At 43.9% G+C, this 20,185-nt stretch overlaps 2 protein-coding genes across 4 annotated transcripts in view; both read right to left on the reverse strand.

Moving 5' to 3' along the window:
* The window catches only part of LOC134207975 (tRNA dimethylallyltransferase), a 494,434-nt gene that overhangs the window by 188,857 nt on the left and 285,392 nt on the right, over positions 1-20,185 (reverse strand). The window lies entirely within an intron of this gene.
* LOC134218095 (uncharacterized) lies at positions 17,483-18,707 on the reverse strand. Of its 3 annotated transcripts, XR_009981258.1 has the most exons (4): positions 18,453-18,707; positions 18,152-18,394; positions 18,031-18,098; positions 17,483-17,966 (listed from the first exon to the last, which is right to left on the reverse strand). XR_009981258.1 is itself a non-coding variant. In XM_062696968.1 (2 exons), the coding sequence occupies exons 1-2, from the start codon at positions 18,280-18,282 to the stop codon at positions 17,666-17,668; spliced, it is 564 nt and encodes a 187-aa protein (XP_062552952.1). In that variant the 5' UTR covers positions 18,283-18,707; the 3' UTR covers positions 17,483-17,665. The 3 variants fall into 3 exon arrangements, 1 of the variants encoding a protein (XP_062552952.1); XR_009981259.1 differs by having other exon boundaries at positions 17,483-18,272; positions 18,335-18,394; XM_062696968.1 differs by having other exon boundaries at positions 17,483-18,098; positions 18,152-18,707.

The following is a 20,185-nucleotide window of genomic DNA, read 5'->3' on the forward strand; positions in this document are numbered from 1 at the left end:
GGGAATTCCTCCGGGAATTCCTCCGGAAGTTCCTCCGGGAATTCCTCCGGAAGTTCCTCCGGGAATTCCTCCGGAAGTTCCTCCGGGAATTCCTCCGGAAGTTCCTCCGGGAATTCCTCCGGAAGTTTCTCCGGGAATTCCTTCGGAAGATTTTCCCATAATTATTTGTCTCATTTGTCTTTTTCGTCTTATTTGTCTGTTTTATTTGTCTTATTTGTCTTATTTTTCTTATTTTTCTTATTAGTCTTATATGTCTTATTTGTCTTATTTGTCTTGACAAATAAGTCTTATTTGTATTATTTGTCTAATTTGTTATCATTTATTTATTTCTTCCCATTCTATATTTGATTGCACTTCATATATTTGGTATCTTCTTGTTTACAAATAGAATTACGCTTTTTTCTAGTGTTGCGCTAGATACAAAGTTGACGGACTTTCCATCCCTCTAATCGCTCCTTTCCTGCCGTGCGCCACAAGAAAGTATGCTGTTGGCAGCTCTACAGCAATGATAATTTTTGTATGGAACTTAGCTGAAGTAATAAAACTTTCCTTCAAAATTTAATGCGGTCACATATACTTTTTATTACATCAAAATGATTGTTGTAAAATTTCGAAACTTGTGTCAGTTGGGTTTTACAAAATTCGGTTCCTTTATGCCTCACATCATCGGAGCGAGATACGGAGAAGCGAAAATTTCAATTGTACAATAGTTCAGTATTTAGAGCGTAACTCAAATTTGGAAAAGAATAGGTCCACGAAATTTTCTAGGAGTATTCCTTGATAAATTTCAAAGAGATTATCAGTTGAGATAAGCGAAATTCGTTACGAATTCGGAGTTGTAGACATTTTAGTACGAAAAAAGCGCTCTACCGCGAAAGAGCTTCCCTCATACCTTGCATTCTCACATCTTACTTCTCCTTTCTCATTTTTCACATAATACTTCTCACTTTTCACTTCTCACTTATCAATGTTCACATGTTACTTCTCACTTCATAATTCTCTCTAATCACTTTCCATTTTTATCTATTAACTTTAATTTTTTCCATTTTCTTTCCAGTTTTCAATTTTCACTCCTCACTTATACCTCTCTTTTCTCACTTCTCACTCCTCACTTCAAATTTCTTACTTCTCACTGCTCAATGTTTGCTTGTTACTTCTCACTTCTCACTTGTTACAGTTTTCAATTTTCACTTCTCACTTATACCTCTCTTTTCTCTATTCTCACTCCTCACTTCAAATTTCTTACTTCTCATTGCTCAATGTTTGCTTGTTACTTCTCACTTGTTACTTCTCACTCTTCACTTCTACATCTCACTTCTCACTGATCACTTTTCACCTCTCACGTCTTATTTCTCATAAGATGTGAGAAATTCCTCATTCATCACCTTTCGCTGTCCGCTTCATGTAATTTTCGCTACTCTCTTTTCGCATTATTCGCAATCAGAAGATTTTTCCAACTATTCGGCCAAACGACCGGACGCCATTTTTTCGTGACGAGTGATTAAATCGCGAATATAGTAATCGCTTTACCAGTCGTTTCACTACTTCATTTTTATGTGTTAACGTCATTGCCGGATTCTGTAAAATACGAGATCATAAAACTGTTCGAAACAAGGTGAACGATCGATTAAATTTACTCGTTCAGAACCCCAAGCACCAACCGATCAATAATTTTATGTTGCCGGTGCGATTGCTTCATTAATTTTGTGGTTATTTCAGTTCGGCGATGTAGCTGGAAGATATTCAGTGACGGCGTTAATCAGTGTATCAGAGAACTTCCAAACTTGAATAAAAATAAACCTGTTTTCGAGAAATTAAGCTGCCTTTTGAGAATTGCCTGTGGTGTGTCATGGGAAATTCTACCCTATTGGAATGGCGATGTATTATTTGGCACTTTACAGCGTTCCGGCAGGTCAAAACTACTTTTCCTACACTGTGACACTTTCCTCATCGTCATAGAAGCCGGCACACTTACGTCATCCGGCAGGGTGACAGCAGGCGGTGAAAAATCGATTTTCATTGAAACAGTTTTCCTTCGCTCAAGGACGACTCGATGCTCAAGTTACCGGCGACATGCCGGCATACTCAGATGGCGTAAGGGAAATCCATATGACGCCTGCCCACTGCCTTTTCTTATGTCTTATGCGAACCCAGTAGGGAACGAGGGAGAATAGACTGGTTCCATGTAAAATAGAACAATCGATGCACATTTTCCAAAAACGATGTTCTTACCTAGTATGAGTAAATTTTAACAAAAAAATCGACTCAGTACAATATTTTGTTAATATTGAACCGGTCTCATGGTGACGTAACATAACTGGCTGTATGTGAATGCTCTTTGGCTCCTGAACTCGAGGGAAGGGAAGTGGATGCAACTTTGCTGCTACTATAGTCAGTGATTTTGAGTCTTGAAGCCGTTGAAAATTAGTCACCGTTGCTTCGTACGATAGAAATGTTCATTAAAAAAAACCTTCATGCGTAGGTTTGCTCCTCGCCTTCCGGGAAGTTTGTTGCGTCATCAGGAGAAGGTGAATGGAATAAGGAAGCTTCATTGGAAAATCTTAATGTTCCGCATTCGTGAAACAGCGATCTTATAAGCATACTGCTGTCGAAGCATACTGAATTTTATTTTGCGTAACGATTTGAACAAAGTTGTAAATACACTGAGATCTATTTGAAACGATCCATACTACGTCTTCTGATACTCATCACCTATACGATTGTTTTAAACTTTCTTTACATAGAGTTCGTACAGTTGATTACAATAAATTACACAAATAGAGAATGCGTCATAGTTTTATGATTCACTTAACACTCTCCGATCTCAATTGAACAAATGGGTTTTAAATGCACTTGTTTCACGTTTTGACCATCAACATTCAAATGTTGTTCCCACGCCTCTACATGATTCATATTTCACCGATTTGATTCCCCGGCTAATGTAACTTGCTATCCAAACACAGAAAGAAGTATTCTCTCACACCCGCCAATTCCACATTCGGCAAGTGTGGCTGCCATATTTTGGTCTGGTGCATCACCATTGCCGTCTGCTGGTAATCCGCCTCCATGCACTTAACGTACACGCTAAAAAAACCCTGATCAGTGATCAGCTAAGTAATCAATTTCGGGACCAGCAATTTCTTCAAGTTTGCTTTGCCATACCTCGACTACTACGATCCATAATTCAAATCGCATTAACGAATCCAAAGCCTTCGAATAATATTTTTCGGCGTGCATGCATTGAAACCAGTCTCTCATCAATAAACAAATTTTATTTTTTGCAGCTTTGGTTTTTTTTGCAACCCCCCGTTGCATCGCTGTTGAATGTGCTCGTCATTAGAGTCCTATAATAAGAGTACCATACATTGAAACACACATTCAATTTTGTATGGAACTAACAGCAGATTCTGTTCCAATTTTGACACTTGACCCGCCATGAAAGCCAAGTAAGAGTTGCTCATGAATTGTTTCGGGCTGCTTTTACAGTTTGAAACCCCAGAAATGGTTGCGTGTTTGATTTAAATATTTACTTGGGAGTATCTATACACAAAACTAAAAGCAATTCAAAATCTGAGCAAAATAGGTTTCATGGGCATAGGAACAGACATTTTACTAATATGTTAAAAATAAAATTAAAATTTCTTACAACATTTCAATATATAGAATGGTTGTTTGACTGAAGACCACTTGAACGAATAACACGTTGTGCCTAAAGTCATCTGGTGGAATTCCATTTTATGACCGAATTGGCTGTTTTGCCGTAACGATTCTTAGGCCGAAAACGGTTTGGCCGAAAATTCTATCTGGAAGAGACAAACTTAGCTTAGTTAAGTTTGATTGACGGTACATTTCGTAGTCGTGATTGACCGAGAAACTACAGTGCGTTTATTTATTGGGCTCAAAAAACTCTACGGAGCCGAAAACATTGGATATAATATTACAAAATTATTCCGAAGAAGTATCAGAAGTTTCTTTGCGGGATGTCTTCTTTGGTGGGGATCGGTCTAATTATAATATAAATATTTTCTCTTCACTGGCTAGTCGCAAACAACAAACCCATTGTATAGCCTATTCCTATTCTTGGATTGGAAAACTAATCACACTGTACTTGCTTTGCTGTTTCAATAATTCAAGGCAAGGCCGACCACGTTCTCACAGTCAATTTGGAATAATGGTAAAAAGTGGCAAAAAGGGCTATTCGTTCAAAACTGTTCGACGTTCGTAGTTCGTAGTTGAAACTCGTGAAAATGTACAGAGAATCAAATAAATGAGGCTTGGGCTTAGCTACCGTGTACTATCGTACACGTCTCGGAAGCTCAAATATTTTCAGATAATAACGGCGCCGGTCACGTCCTTACGATCATATAGGAAGGGAATGATTGTTAGTCCGACTGTCGTTGCTACTAGAGACCGAGTATACCTCTGCATATCCACGATTAACTTGGGATAGGATATTGTGTTAGTTACAAAGGATGATTTATCTGGATTCACTTCGGTAAAGGATGCGATCCCATCCCATAGGATATGGTTATGCGCTTGTAGAATATTCTACTCATATTCCTTGCTATTGAACCGTGCTAACCTCAAATACGACCAAAATCGCACTTTTAATTGATTTATCGTCTGCACAAAGCAAAAGAAATAATTTCGCTTGTCATAAGACGAGTTTGTACAATCCCATTTAATTCCACCACTTAATTGGACCATTTAGCCGAATAGACCGTTAGGCCGACATTCATTTGGCCAACAGGTTATTTAGCCGGAAAAGTCAATTGGTGCTGGGTGAGAAGTAAGACGTCTTAATTCTCATTTCTCACTCCTCTTTGGGAAAAAGTGAGAAGTACAAAAAGTAAAATTAAGATGTGAAAAGTTACTAGTGAAAAGTAATGAGATGGAAGTAAGAAGCAAAAAGTAACAAGCGAGTAGTAAAAACAGTGCGAGAAAGGGTAAATGCAGGACATTAAATGTCAGAAGTGGGGAATGATTAGTTGGAAATGAGATGTGAAAAAAGCAAGAGAAGAAAAAATGAGAAGTGATGAGTTAAGAAGCGTTAAGTGAAAGCAATGCGGAAAGTGAAGGATTAATTCCCATGTGATATAAATCATAAGTTTTTGAGTTCTGCATATCGAAATCGTTTGACAAACACCCAATGTTTTGAAAACTTTATTTGGAAGCCTCCTTTCAAGAGGCTCGGAAGCCTCCTTTCAAGAGGCTCGGAAGCCTCCTTTCAAGAGGCTCGGAAGCCTCCTTTCAAGAGGCCTGGAAGCCTCCTTTCAAGAGGCCTGGAAGCCTCCTTTCAAGAGGCCTGGAAGCCTCCTTTCAAGAGGCCTGGAAGCCTTCTTTCAAGAGGCCTGGAAGCCTCCTTTCAAGAGGCCTGGAAGCCTCCTTTCAAGAGGCTTGGAAGCCTCCTTTCAAGAGGCTTGGAAGCCTCCTTTCAAGAGGCCTGGAAGCCTCCTTTCAAGAGGCCTGGAAGCCTCCTTTCAAGAGGCCTGGAAGCCTCCTTTCAAGAGGCCTGGAAGCCTCCTTTCAAGAGGCCTGGAAGCCTGCTTTCAAGAGGCCTGGAAGCCTCCTTTCAAGAGGCCTGGAAGCCTCCTTTCAAGAGGCCTGGAAGCCTCCTTTCAAGAGGCCTGGAAGCCTCCTTTCAAGAGGCCTGGAAGCCTCCTTTCAAGAGGCCTGGAAGCCTCCTTTCAAGAGGCCTGGAAGCCTCCTTTCAAGAGGCCTGGAAGCCGCGTTTCAAGAGGGCCTGGAAGCCTCCTTTCAAGAGGCCTGGAAGCCTCCTTTCAAGAGGCCTGGAAGCCTCCTTTCAAGAGGCCCTGGAAGCCTCCTTTCAAGAGGCCCAGCCTCCTTTCAAGAGGCCTGGAAGCCTCCTTTCAAGAGGCCTGGAAGCCTCCTTTCAAGAGGCCTGGAAGCCTCCTTTCAAGAGGCCTGGAAGCCTCCTTTCAAGAGGCCCCGAAGCCTCCTTTCAAGAGGCCTGGAAGCCTCCTTTCAAGAGGCCTGGAAGCCTCCTTTCAAGAGGCCTGGAAGCCTCCTTTCAAGAGGCCTGGAAGCCTCCTTTCAAGAGGCCTGGAAGCCTCCTTTCAAGAGGCCTGGAAGCCTCCTTTCAAGAGGCCTGGAAGCCTCCTTTCAAGAGGCCCTGGAAGCCTCCTTTCAAGAGGCCTGGAAGCCTCCTTTCAAGAGGCCTGGAAGCCTCCTTTCAAGAGGCCTGGAAGCCTCCTTTCAAGAGGCCTGGAAGCCTCCTTTCAAGAGGCCTGGAAGCCTCCTTTCAAGAGGCCTGGAAGCCTCCTTTCAAGAGGCCTGGAAGCCTCCTTTCAAGAGGCCTGGAACCCTCCTTCAACAGGCCCGGAATCCTCCTTTCAAGAGGCCCTGAAGCCTCCTTTCAAGAGGCCCTGAAGCCTCCTTTCAAGAGGCCTGGAAGCCTCCTTTCAAGAGGCCTGGAAGCCTCCTTTCAAGAGGCCTGGAAGCCTCCTTTCAAGAGGCCTGGAAGCCTCCTTTCAAGAGGCCTGGAAGCCTCCTTTCAAGAGGCCTGGAAGCCTCCTTTCAAGAGGCCCTGGAAGCCTCCTTCAAGAGGCCCAGCCTCCTTTCAAGAGGCCTGGAAGCCTCCTTTCAAGAGGCCTGGAAGCCTCCTTTCAAGAGGCCTGGAAGCCTCCTTTCAAGAGGCCTGGAAGCCTCCTTTCAAGAGGCCTGGAAGCCTCCTTTCAAGAGGCCTGGAAGCCTCCTTTCAAGAGGCCTGGAAGCCTCCTTTCAAGAGGCCTGGAAGCCTCCTTTCAAGAGGCCTGGAAGCCTCCTTTCAAGAGGCCTGGAAGCCTCCTTTCAAGAGGCTTGGAAGCCTCCTTTCAAGAGGCTTGGAAGCCTCCTTTCAAGAGGCTTGGAAGCCTCCTTTCAAGAGGCTTGGAAGCCTCCTTTCAAGAGGCCTTCTTTCAAGAGGCCTGGAAGCCTCCTTTCAAGAGGCCTGGAAGCCTCCTTTCAAGAGGCCTGGAAGCCTCCTTTCAAGAGGCCTCCTTTCAAGAGGCCTCCTTTCAAGAGGCCTGGAAGCCTCCTTTCAAGAGGCCTGGAAGCCTCCTTTCAAGAGGCCTGGAAGCCTCCTTTCAAGAGGCCTGGAAGCCTCCTTTCAAGAGGCCTGGAAGCCTCCTTTCAAGAGGCCTGGAAGCCTCCTTTCAAGAGGCCTGGAAGCCTCCTTTCAAGAGGCCTGGAAGCCTCCTTTCAAGAGGCCTGGAAGCCTCCTTTCAAGAGGCCTGGAAGCCTCCTTTCAAGAGGCCTGGAAGCCTCCTTTCAAGAGGCCTGGAAGCCTCCTTTCAAGAGGCCTGGAAGCCTCCTTTCAAGAGGCCTGGAAGCCTCCTTTCAAGAGGCCTGGAAGCCTCCTTTCAAGAGGCTTGGAAGCCTCCTTTCAAGAGGCTTGGAAGCCTCCTTTCAAGAGGCCTGGAAGCCTCCTTTCAAGAGGCCTGGAAGCCTCCTTTCAAGAGGCCTGGAAGCCTCCTTTCAAGAGGCCTCCTTTCAAGAGGCCTGGAAGCCTCCTTTCAAGAGGCTCGGAAGCCTCCTTTCAAGAGGCTCGGAAGCCTCCTTTCAAGAGGCTCGGAAGCCTCCTTTCAAGAGGCTCGGAAGCCTCCTTTCAAGAGGCTCGGAAGCCTCCTTTCAAGAGGCTCGGAAGCCTCCTTTCAAGAGGCTCAGGCCTCCTTTCAAGAGGCTCAGAAGCCTCCTTTCAAGAGGCTCAGAAGCCTCCTTTCCAAGAGGCTCAGCCTCCTTTCAAGAGGCTCAGAAGCCTCCTTTCAAGAGGCTCAGAAGCCTCCTTTCAAGAGGCTCAGAAGCCTCCTTTCAAGAGGCTCAGAGCCTCCTTTCAAGAGGCTCAGGCCTCCTTTCAAGAGGCCTCAGAGCCTCCTTTCAAGAGGCTCAGAAGCCTCCTTTCAAGAGGCTCAGGCCTCCTTCAAGAGGCTCAGAAGCCTCCTTTCAAGAGGCCCAGAAGCCTCCTTTCAAGAGGCTCAGAGCCTCCTTTCAAGAGGCTCAGAAGCCTCCTTTCAAGAGGCTCAAGCCTCCTTTCAAGAGGCTCAAGCCTCCTTTCAAGAGGCTCAGGAAGCCTCCTTTCAAGAGGCTCAGAAGCCTCCTTTCAAGAGGCTCAGAGCCTCCTTTCAAGAGGCTCAGAGCCTCCTTTCAAGAGGCTCAGAGCCTCCTTTCAAGAGGCTCAGAAGCCTCCTTCAAGAGGCTCAGGCCTCCTTTCAAGAGGCTCAGGCCTCCTTTCAAGAGGCTCAGAAGCCTCCTTTCAAGAGGCTCAGGAAGCCTCCTTTCAAGAGGCTCAGAAGCCTCCTTTCAAGAGGCTCAGAAGCCTCCTTTCAAGAGGCTCAAGCCTCCTTTCAAGAGGCTCAGAGCCTCCTTTCAAGAGGCTCAGAGCCTTCTTTCAAGAGGCTCAGAAGCCTCCTTTCAAGAGGCTCAGAAGCCTCCTTTCAAGAGGCTCAGGAAGCCTCCTTTCAAGAGGCTCAGACGCCTCCTTTCAAGAGGCTCAGGAAGCCTCCTTTCAAGAGGCTCAGCCTCCTTTCAAGAGGCTCAGGCCTCCTTTCAAGAGGCCTCAGAGCCTCCTTTCAAGAGGCCTCAGCCTCCTTTCAAGAGGCTCGGAAGCCTCCTTTCAAGAGGCTCAGAAGCCTCCTTTCAAGAGGCTCAGAAGCCTCCTTTCAAGAGGCTCAAGCCTCCTTTCAAGAGGCTCAGAAGCCTCCTTTCAAGAGGCTCAGAGCCTCCTTTCAAGAGGCTCAGAGCCTCCTTTCAAGAGGCTCAGCCTCCTTTCAAGAGGCTCTGAGCCTCTTTCAAGAGGCTCGCAGCCTCCTTTCAAGGAGGCTCAGAAGCCTCCTTTGAAAGGAGGCTCAAGCCTCCTTTCAAGGAGGTTCAAGCCTCCTTTGAAAGGAGGCTCTGAGTCTCCTTTCAAGGAGGCTCATCTTGAAAGGAGGCTCTGAGCCTCTTGAAAGGAGGCTTGAGCCTCTTGAAAGGAGACTTCTGAGCCTCTTGAAAGGAGGCTTCCGAGCCTCTTGAAAGGAGGCTTCCGAGCCTCTTGAAAGGAGGCTTCCGAGCCTCTTGAAAGGAGGCTTCCGAGCCTCTTGAAAGGAGACTTCCGAGTAATAATTTTATTGCATGCTTTATCGAACTATGACGGCCATCTTGAGTTTCTGTTTTGCATCTTGTATTTCTACCACCATGTGTTATGGCCTTCGGCCATAGTGTACCCTGGTGCTTGCCAAAACGAGATCAATAGATAATTATTGTTAAAATGTCGATTGAACATTATGGTCAATAGCAGGCCACATTTTAGTAGATATGTAGAGCCATTGAAGAAGAAGAAGACTCTTCGATTAAAAAAATCGGGTTTAGCGATGAAGTTTCAAAATTTTCTTGAAAGTCTTGAGTATTTTCTACGATTTTTTTGGAAATTTTTAAAGCCAATTCATACTCATGGTTTACTATGATGCCGCGAATGCAAAATGCCCTCCACCGGCTTCTGCCACTTATCGAATGCGCCTTTCCATTCAAACCGGAATGCAGCGGGACATTCGAACAGGTGCACAGCCACCAGCGAACGAGTGTTGCTTTTTATTCACACTGCACCGCTTCGTTTGGTAATTTGATGTCAATTAACCGGTGGGACGTCTCAATTAGCCAAGCTGCTCAATGGGATTGCGCGGCTCGTGATTCAATTTTCCGTTGGTTGAAATGTATCAATCAATCTGCCGCGCGCGCATTGGTGGAAGGTTCTAACAATTCCCGCAGTGATGAATGGTCAACACCCAGCCAACCAATTGACAAATGAGCTGCTATCATTGATAGACTGGACAGTGGGTACGCCGAGTGGACACTCCCTTCCCAAGCAGCGATGACAGGGCTGGTAGTAAGAATATTTATTATCAGTACATTTTATTGGGATAATATTACACAACATGTCAAATACAAATTACATAATTGCCCAATACAGTATCATCGAATCTTTTCTAATATGACAATATATTCGAACTCGACTCGGTAAACCGACGATCAATCGGCACAAACGACAGATGCAATGTAAAAATTGACAACCCCGAAGTCGATTCACGCTCACCGCATTTATGAAATCCAATTTGAAAGTATTTAATTTGAATACGTGAGAGAAAATTCAAATAACTAAATGGGGAAAATGCAACAGGGGACGAACTGCCAGCCCTGGGATAAACTGCAGGTGAACCACAGGAGCGGAACCAAAATTAGCTAACCGAAAAATGATGACCTGAAAAATTAGGTAAGGCGTGAGGGATTTAATTTACATTTTCCCTCTTTTTTTTGCTTCCATTGATAACATTATTTTACTATACTTTGTTGTGGTTTCGACTGGCTATGTGAAGGCTGCGGGGCCAGCCAAGCACAAATCAATTATCAAATCTGCTCATACTCGAAGCGAGCCGATTAACGAACCGTGACAACACCCAGAGTAGGTACATAGGTATAATGAGTATGCGCAAGCAAGCCCCCCGACCGGCAGCGACGACACGGAGAGGAAGCTACCGACAAACAACGGAACACAATGGCCTGCTTTGACCAATTTGAATACTTTATACAGGGAGGATAGTGGCGACGACGACTGTTTGTAAGGGGGGAAGGATGGTAATTCTAAGCAATTTTGCGGTGGCTACACGACTTTTGTGACGTTTATGGCGTGTCACGCGTCACTTTCTATGAGCTTTGGTCAACGGCTCAATGCAACTTCATTCATGAATTTTCCAAGTACCTACTAGCGTACGATGGAGGAAATCGTTATTTGCGTGATTGGTTGTATTTGACAGTTCAGCTGAAGCCACCCCGCCGCTTCATCGAACTAAGAATTGATTTGTCTGTTCTGAATTATGACGACGACGACGGTTACTATCAGAACCGGAAGGAACTGGCGAACTATAGGCGGCAGCGTTATTGATGGAATTCAATTGAGTTGGTTGTTTCTATCAGGACCTACGTCAAGATTTTCCTTGAGAGTGGAACATTTCAAATCCGCTGTTGATAAGAATTACTGATGGTATTAAAACAGATATTGGTGTTAAAATCACCTTGTACAATTTGATCAAAGTAAAATAAAGTGCGGCCGCACCATTTTTATTGGTTTGATCATTTCGTACGGAGTGATTTTAACACCAATATTCGTTTTGATACCCTCAGCTAATAGATATATTTAAAAGTTTTTGTCCAAGTAGGGGAACTGATTGATACTTCATCTCATAACTCCCATGTCTATCCCATGAAAAACAAAGTAATGAAAAAGAATTTGGTTTGTTTTTTTTTTTTTTGATTTTTTTTGAGTAGTGACCACCCGTGTTAGCGAAAAGAAACGACGAGTATGGATGTCGGATGTACAATCAATTTATTATCGAGAAATCTCGCTTAACTTTTCAAAAGGACCTAAGTAACATTTTTTTCATGAATTAATTTGAATAGCGCAATCAACAGAACAGCATGAAAGCTTTTGATTGCAATACTCAAATTAAATCATGAAAAAAATGTTACTTAGGTCCTTTTGAAAAGTTAAGCGAGAAATCGATTATGTTTTTCGTGCCAATCGATTGATCCGATTAATAGACAGCATCTAATCCAGCGCTTCTCAACCTATTTCCTGAGAGGTACCTCTGTGAACTATTGCATATTGAGGTACCACTAATTTTTAGCTGTAAATGAAAAAAATCGTCACTCATAGGGTATATGAAACCAGAGCGTTAATGAATAAAGCTTCCAATGAATGATTAAATTTGTTATGATTAAATCATTCAACTCTATGATTAATGATTTATTCATTTTTGACAATGATTAATGATTATGATTAACGATTAAATTAATTTTCGACAATGATTAATGATTATGATTAATGAATAAAACGTTTGAAGTTTGATTAACGATTACCGATCGTGATTAAATGTTGACACAATATGTGTATGATTAATGATTAACGATTATGAATAATCAAATTAAATGATTTGCATAATGATCAATAATCAAATAACCTTTCTACCAAATTATGTTATTAAAGGTATAAAAATTGTATGATTATGATTAAAGATTAATGAATAAAAGCGATGTATGCAATGAATAAAATTGATGATTAATGAATAAACTCAAAACAATCATGAATATGATTAGTGATTAATGATTAAATGCAAAAATCTATGATTAACGATTAGTGAATAATGATTGAATTGTATTCTTTGTATGATTATGATTAAAGAATAATAATTAAATAACCCATTATTCATTATTTATGTTTAAATCTATGATTAATCACTAATGCTCTGTATTGAACACTAAGAGGGATATATGGCTCTCCAAATTTTTTTCGAGTTTTCCAACCCTTTTGAAAGAAGAATTCCGAGTCTCTTGAAAAGAAAATTTCGAGTATCTCGAAGGGAAGCATCCGATCCTTTTGAAAGGAGGGCTTCTGAGCCTCTTGAAAGGAGGCTTTCAAACCTTTTGAAAGGAGGCTTCCGAGCCTCTTGAAAGGAGGCTTCCGAGCCTCTTGAAAGGAGGCTTCCGAGCCTCTTGAAAGGAGGCTTCCGAGCCTCTTGAAAGGAGGCTTCCGAGCCTGTTGAACGGAGGCTTCCGAGCCGCTTGAAAGGAGGCTTCCGAGCCTCTTGAAAGGAGGCTTCCAGGCCTGTTGAAAAGAGGCTTCCATGCCTCTTGAAGGGGGCTTCCGAGCCTCCTGAAAGGAGGCTTCCGAGCCTCTTGCAAGGAGGCTTCTGAGACTCTTGAAAGGAGGCTTCCGAGCTTCTTGAAAGGAGGTTTCCGAGCCTCTTGAAAGGAGGCTTCCGAGCCTTTCGAAAGGAGGCTTCCGAGCCTTTGAAAGGAGGCTTCCGAGCCTCTTAAATGGAGGCTTTCAGGCCTCTTGAAAGGAGGCTTCTGAAGCTCTTGAAGGAGGCTTCTGAGCCTCTTGAAAGGAGGCTTCTGAGCCTCTTGAAAGGAGGCTTCAGGCCTCTTGAACGGAGGCTTCCGAGCCTCTTGAAAGGAGGCTTCTGAGCCTCTTGAAAGGAGGCTTCCAGGCCTCTTGAAAGGAGGCTTCCAGGCCTCTTGAAAGGAGGCTTGAGCCTTTGAAAGGAGGCTTCCGAGCCTCTTAAATGGAGGCTTTCAGGCCTCTTGAAATGAGGCTTCTGAACTTCTTGAAAGGAGGCTTGAGCCTCTTGAAAGGAGGCTTCTGAGCCTCTTGAAAGGAGGCTTCTGAGCCTCTTGAAAGGAGGCTTGAGCCTTTTGAAAGGAGGCTTGAGCCTCTTAAATGGAGGCTTTCAGGCCTCTTGAAAGGAGGCTTCTGAACCTCTTGAAAGGAGGCTTCCGAGCCTCTTGAAAGGAGGCTTCTGAGCCTCTTGAAAGGAGGCTTCCAGGCCTCTTGAACGGAGGCTTCCAGCCCTCTTGAAAGGAGGCTTCCGAGCCTCTTGAAAGGAGGCTTCCGAGCCTCTTGAAAGGAGGCTTCCGAGCCTCTTGAAAGGAGGCTTCCGAGCCTTTTGAAAGGAGGCTTCCGAGCCTCTTAAATGGAGGCTTTCGAGCCTCTTGAAATGAGGCTTCTGAACTTCTTGAAAGGAGGCTTTTGAGCCTCTTGAAAGGAGGCTTCTGAGCCTCTTGAAAGGAGGCTTCTGAGCCTCTTGAAAGGAGGCTTCCGAGCTTCTTGAAAGAAGGTTTCCGAGCCTCTTGAAAGGAGGCTTCCGAGCCTTTCGAAAGGAGGCTTCCGAGCCTTTTGAAAGGAGGCTTCCGAGCCTCTTAAATGGAGGCTTTCGAGCCTCTTGAAAGGAGGCTTCTGAACCTCTTGAAAGGAGGCTTCTGAGCCTCTTGAAAGGAGGCTTCCGAGCATCTTTAAAGAAGGCTGCCTCTCGAAAGGAGGCGTCCGAACCTCTTGACGGGAGGCTTCCGAGCCTCTTGAACGGAAACTTCCAAGCCACTTGAAAGAAGGTTTCCGAGCCACTTGAAAGGAGGCTTCCGAGTCTCTTGAAAGGAGGCTTTCGAGTCTCTTGAAAGGAGGCTTCCGAGCCTCTTGAAAGGAGTAGAGGGTCTTGTTTCCCGGACTATAAAAAATCCCGGGATCCGGGATTGAATTTTTCGTTATCCCGGGATATCCCGGGATCCCGGGATAAAAATAAAAATACTTGCAAATTTCAATTTTATGTATTTATTACATTTTTAAGAATGGTAAAATATGTATCAGGTCAAATTACTAACGGCTCGCCCCTTGTCTACTCGCTTGCAATCTGGTGGGTGGCACGACGCCATGTTTTTGCAGCCATGTTTTTCTTTTTGTTTTTGCATATTTGCAACATCTCAGTGTAAAATTCATGATAGTATGTGTTTTGTTTTCTAACATCACATATGATTCTCTTCAGGATACAAAACTGTCGGTGGGATACGGTCGCGCAAAGTTGGCTGTAAAACAAACCTACTGTGTGAGATCGGAATGCCACCGGGCTGCTTGTAATACGGTTTAATAAATGTTAAGGCGTTGATGCTTGAATCCGACAATAAATAATTCTTATTATTTATTTCAGAATTAAAATCAGAGAACACCCGCTCGATCAACCGGTGATTGGTAGATTTTCAAATAATTCTGTATAAGATCCTACCAAAACCTGTATAAGAACTGGGCATATGCGAAAACGCTAGATTCTTTTATAAATATTATATGAACCTTACTATTTCGCAAGCTTTTCTTACAATTTTTGTTTGTAATCTTATATTGTATAAGAATCTAACAATGTTGTATATGCCCAGTTCTTATACAGGTTTTAGTAAGTTCTATACAGAAGTGTATGAAAATCTAACAGTCGCTGGTTGGGTATATCAATCGAAGTGGTTTTAATGGACTTCAATGCCATGAAAACCTTCTCCAGACTCGATACTAGTTCATCAGTTACTTCAAACAGAGCATGCTCCTTATTGATGAAATTATTCAAGCTACGACGCATTTCTCTGTTTTTGGTCCATAGCTTACAACTCTTCTATGGAGATGAAGCCTTGTTCCCGTCAGATTCAGAAAATGATGTGTGGATCGGAACTTAAACAAACTTAATCAGCTGGTGACGGGAAGCGATCGAAAGCCCAGCAGAATTCGAAAATTGCCTTTCTTTACTTTGAAGCCATCTCATCTCTTGATGTCTCGACACTCATCTACTCGTTTTAGAATTGCATCGTGCAAATTCGAAGTGGAAGGGTTTTGCTGTCTATTCAGTTCAGATAGCAAAAAGTCTAGTCAACAACATTACGTCACGACCCTTCAGCGCCTCCGATATCACCCCAACAGGCTGGGGAGCGTCGAATATCGATTGAACCAGATCCAGATAATTTTTGATTATGTACGTACTTTTATTCTTATGGAGCGATTTCACAGTTCACTAGTTTTCAGAACATCCTGAACGAGTTGAAGTTGATCCCTAAACCGGTTTTCATCCTTCCTCTGGAATTCGAACAATGTTTCGGATTCGTTTGAAAGTTTCTCCAAAATCGGTTTTATATAATCTGAATTAAATTCAACAATTGGTTAAGAAAATCAATATAATATAAGTTCAGATATTACCAAATGAGAACGAATTGAGTTCGTCATCTGATTTTCCACTACCATTGATGTCGTTGAAACAATCGTCGTAATCATTATCTGAACATTTTTATTCCGACATAATCGTCTTGGACTTGGGGACTTCGATGAAGAACGTCATTAATAGCGAGGTGCGACAACTTGGGACAACTTCGGCTTTACGGATCGTTTCCGGCGGAGAAGATAAAGCAATCCGTGGAACAGCTGTTAACGAGTTGTGACATTGAACACAATTTCGTAGCCGCAGTTGATCGCACATCGGATGGCGCTTCGATTATTGTGAAATCTGGAAAGCTGATTCCTTATTTTCATCAGCTGTATGTTCGCTCCAAAAACAAAATAGTCAGAAGGCTAGGAGACCTATAGTGTTATTCATCACTCTCTCGATGAATTGAGAAGATATCTGTGATTGCTTGTTTGTGTATGTTTGTATGTATGGGTGTGCATAAGATATGCGGGAAAATAAAAGCCGATGGGCTAACAAACTAGAATCGGTGCAATTATGCAGAAGAACATATATTCATTAATTTATCTTAAATATTTTTGTTATCATGTATTTTTTATTTTCGAGAAATCCCGGGATTTCCCGAACAAGACCCTCTAGAAAGGAGGCTTCCGAGCCTCTTGAAAGGAGGCTTCCGAGCCTCTTAAAAGGAGGCTTCCGAGCCTCTTGAAAGGAGGCTTCCGAGCCTCTTGAAATGAGGCTTCCGAGCCTCTTGAAATGAGGCTTCCGAGCCTCTTGAAAGGAGGCTTCCGAGCCTCTTGAAAGGAGGCTTCCGAGCCTCTTGAAAAGAGGCTTCCGAGCCTCTTGAAAGGAGCCTTCCGAGTTTCACAAAGGAAGCCTTCCGAGTCTCTTGAAAGGAGGCTTCTGAGCCTCTTGACAGTAGCCTGCCGAGCCTTTCGAAAGGAGGCTTCCGAGCCTTTTGAAAGAAATCTTCCGAGCCTCTTAAATGGAGGCTTTCGAGCCTCTTGAAAGGAGGCTTCTGAGCCTCTTGAAAGGAGGCTTCCGAGCCTCTTGAACGGAGGCTTCCGAGCCTCTTGAACGGAGGCTTCCGAGCCTCTTGAACGGAGGCTTCCGAGCCTCTTGAAAGGAGGCTTCCAGGTCTGTTGAAAGGAGGCTTCCAGGCCTCTTGAAAGGAGGCTTCCAGGCCTAATGAAAGTAGGCTTCCAGGCCTAATGAAAGAAGGCTTCCAGGCATATTGAATGGAGGCTTCCTGGCATACTGAATGGAGGCTTCCAGGCCTCTTGAAAGAAGGCTTCCAGGCCTCTTCAAAGAAGGTTTACAGGCCTCTTGAAAGGAGGATTCCAGGCCTCTTGTAAGGAGGCTTCCAGGCCTCTTGAAAGGAGGCTTCCAGCCTCTTGAAAGGAGGCTTCCAGGCCTCTTGAAAGGAGGCTTTTAGGCCTCTTGAAAGGAGACTTGCGAGCCTTTGAAAGGAGGCTTCCGACCCTCTTGAAAGGAGGCTCCCAAGCCTCTTGAAAGGAGGCTTCCAAGCCTTTTGAAAAGAGGCTTCCAAGTCTTTTGAAAAAAGGCTTCCAAGCCTCTTGAAAGAAGGCTTCCAAGCCTTTTGAAAGGAGGCTTCCAAGCCTTGTGAAAGGAGGCTTCCGAGCCTTGCGAAAGGAGGCTTTCAAGTATTTTGAAATGAGGCTTCCGAGCCTCTTGAAAGGAAACTTCCGAGCCTCTTGAAAGGAGACTTGCGAGCCTTTGAAAGGAGGTTTCCGTGCCTCTTGAAAGGAGGCTTGCGACCCTCTTGAAAGGAGGCTTTGTTACGATTTTCAGTCACGCGGCTTAGCACACAATGCATTCGATAACGTAGGACACACGGCTCTTCCCGCAAATCTTCTTCGCTATTGTAAAACTTCAAAATTTCTTTCCCGACCAGCTACACAAATTGCACAAAGTGTTACTGTGTCTCAAACCCCAGCTCATTGACTCAAAGTAGAAAACATGAAATCGGCAATAATGGAGAATTGGCAATAATGGTTCATTTGAGTATTCATTTCACATAATGTTCTTACAGCTACTTTGCCTAACGTACATACATTTTCTCATCCTCCGTCCGTCGTTTATCAGCATCGATGGGGCCCCTTGCTGCATCTGGTGCATCGTCATTATCGCTATCAGCGCACATTCGCTAGTGTGCCTTTGTTGCATGAAGCATCACCTGGCAATCTCGGACGAGCAGAATGCACACTGCAAATCGATGCTACTTCCTTGATGTCGCACGCTCTCCGTCGCACTACCTTTTGTTGCGTCGTACCCGGTTCAATGTCGCACAATGCGTATCGTCTGCTGCACCACCCGTGACTTCCCTGCACCTCAAAGTTGCACCACCAGCTTGGGATCGCCGTGCGATACTCGCTCGACGAGCGTACAGATGTCGATTCACCGGCAAATGCAAGGCTGCAAACAAAAGGCCTTCTATTGAAGGGCCATCGAGCGCAATTAGCTTCTGTACTCGGTATTGCATTGATCGTGAGCTTACCTATTGAAGGCCTTCTGTGTCTTTGGCTGCCAACGAGTGCCAATCGTGTGAACCGTATATTGTGGAATCTGTAAACGGATAGTTGATGACCACTTTCTAGGTAGCAGAGTGCGAATACTACCTGTGTCGGATGTGTTGGCATCTACGTTTGTCACCCTTAGCAGTGTCCGAATCTGGAGGACTAGACCCTGTCAGCGCTTTTACAATCGAGCCGGATAGTCGCTCGGGACATGCAACCGAGCCTGAAAGCATGTAATATTGGAGCTAGGTATGATGCATCAAAAGGCATTGATATGCACTTTACCTTTTATGGTTGGCTTCTCGGACCGATTGACTGCACGTGGTTGTGGTTTGAAGCACTTTCCTATGGTGAATCATGCCCATTAGAAATGGAAAAATGAGGCAGAATCTCGTTAATTTACCTCTGGTTTTCGAAAACGTGATGCTGGTGATGGTTTTAGAGGGATCTTAATACGCAACCTGTGCCACCTTTCAGGATTGCATGCACTATTCAATCCAGGTACTTCACACTTGGTTGATCAAATCACTCTGATGTGGCTATTGTGCGAGATGTTCTATCTTGCTTCGAGCCATTAGTGTATGTGTTTTTGTGCGCTATTATTGAAGGGGTCAACTTACGGTGTGCGAAAGAGATTAGAGGCGATATCGTACGACTGTCTGCGTTTATTGACCGGTGTCCACTCCGGGAAATTTACTGTACATTTTGTCGGCAATATCTCAAAAATTGTAACAGCTTCCGAGCCTCTTGAAAGGAGGCTTCCGAGCCTCTTGAAAGGAGGCTTCCGAGCCTCTTGAAAGGAGGCTTCCGAGCCTCTTTAAAGGAGGCTTCCGAGCCTCTCATTTCATTTCCCTTTCTCGTTTTGTTCTTACTTCTCGCTTGTAACTTTTCGCTTCTTACTCCATCGCATTACTTTTTACCTGACACTTTTAACGTCTTAGTTTTGCTTTTTATACTCCTCAGTTTTTTACAAAGAGGAGTGAGAAGTTAGAACAAAGACTTTTCTCATTCTCAAAGATTTCTCACTTCTTACGGTGTAAAGTGAGTTTTGCGTAGTGAGTCGACGTCTCACTACTCACTTCGCACTTCTCATTTTTACAGTGAAAAGAAAAAAGTAAAAATTGTTCATGAGAAGTGAGAAGAAGTGAATTCTCACCTCGCACTACTAATTTCTCACTTCTAACTGTGAAAAGTGAGAGTTGCGAAGTGAGAGATGAAACTGCGAAGTGAGAAAAAAGACGTCTCACTACTTACTATGTATTCATTTCTCACTTTTCACTGCGTAAAGTAAAATGCACGAAGTGAGTAGTGAGACCTCTCACTTCCTCTTTTGCGCTTTATTCACTTTTCACAGTGAGTAGTGAAAATAGGGAGTAAGAGGAGTAAGGAGTAAGTATTTTGGCCAAATAACCAATTCGGTCAAATGACCTATTAGGCCAATTGACCCATTCGGCCAAATAACCTGTTTGGCCAAATGAATTTATGTCCTAATGGTCTTTTTGGCAAAATGGTATTCTCGGCCAAACAAATTTCACTCGAATGGTTTTCGGCTAAACGGCCTTTCCCCGTTGGGAATTTTTTTGTTTAAGTGAAACGTCTTACTTCTTATTTTTTAATCTTTACTCGCTTCTCATTTCCCATTTCTCACTATGAAAAAAATAGAAGTGAGGAGTAGTAAGTGAGAAATGGGTTTTTTCTTTCCTTTTTTATCTTGTTCCTTCCTTCTTCCTCCTACCTTCTTCTGTCTTCTATATACCATTTTTTCTTCTTCTTCCTTTCTTTGTTTTACCTTCTTCCTCCTTTTCTCTTCTTCTTATTTTCTTCTTTTTCTTTTTCCTTCTCTTCTTCTTCTTTTTCTTCTTCTTATTCATTGGCATTACATCCCCCATTGGGAGATTGCCGCTTCGCAGCTTAGTGTATGACGTTGTTAACCGCAAGATTTCTAAGCCAAGTTACCATTTATGCATTCGTATATCATGAGGCTAACAACACTATGATACTTTTATGCCCAGGGATGTCGAGACAATTTCCATTCCTAAAATTGCCTAGACCGGCACCGGGAATCGAACCCAGCCACCCTCAGCATGGTCTTGCTTTGTAGCTGTGCATCTAACCGCACGGCTAAGGAGGGCCCCT

This window comes from Armigeres subalbatus, chromosome 1 (genome assembly GCF_024139115.2).
Source record: "Armigeres subalbatus isolate Guangzhou_Male chromosome 1, GZ_Asu_2, whole genome shotgun sequence".
NCBI classification, from domain to species: domain Eukaryota; kingdom Metazoa; phylum Arthropoda; class Insecta; order Diptera; family Culicidae; genus Armigeres; species Armigeres subalbatus.

What these genes read in the sequence shown, in the direction of transcription:
- LOC134218095 (XM_062696968.1), bottom strand. Translation starts at nt 18,282, where the DNA reads ATGCTTTCAGGCTCGGTTGCATGTCCCGAGCGACTATCCGGCTCGATT. An exon ending in TGCCAACACATCCGACACAG is followed by an intron (nt 18,099 to 18,151) that starts GTAGTATTCGCA and finishes ATCCGTTTACAG; the next exon opens with ATTCCACAATATACGGTTCA.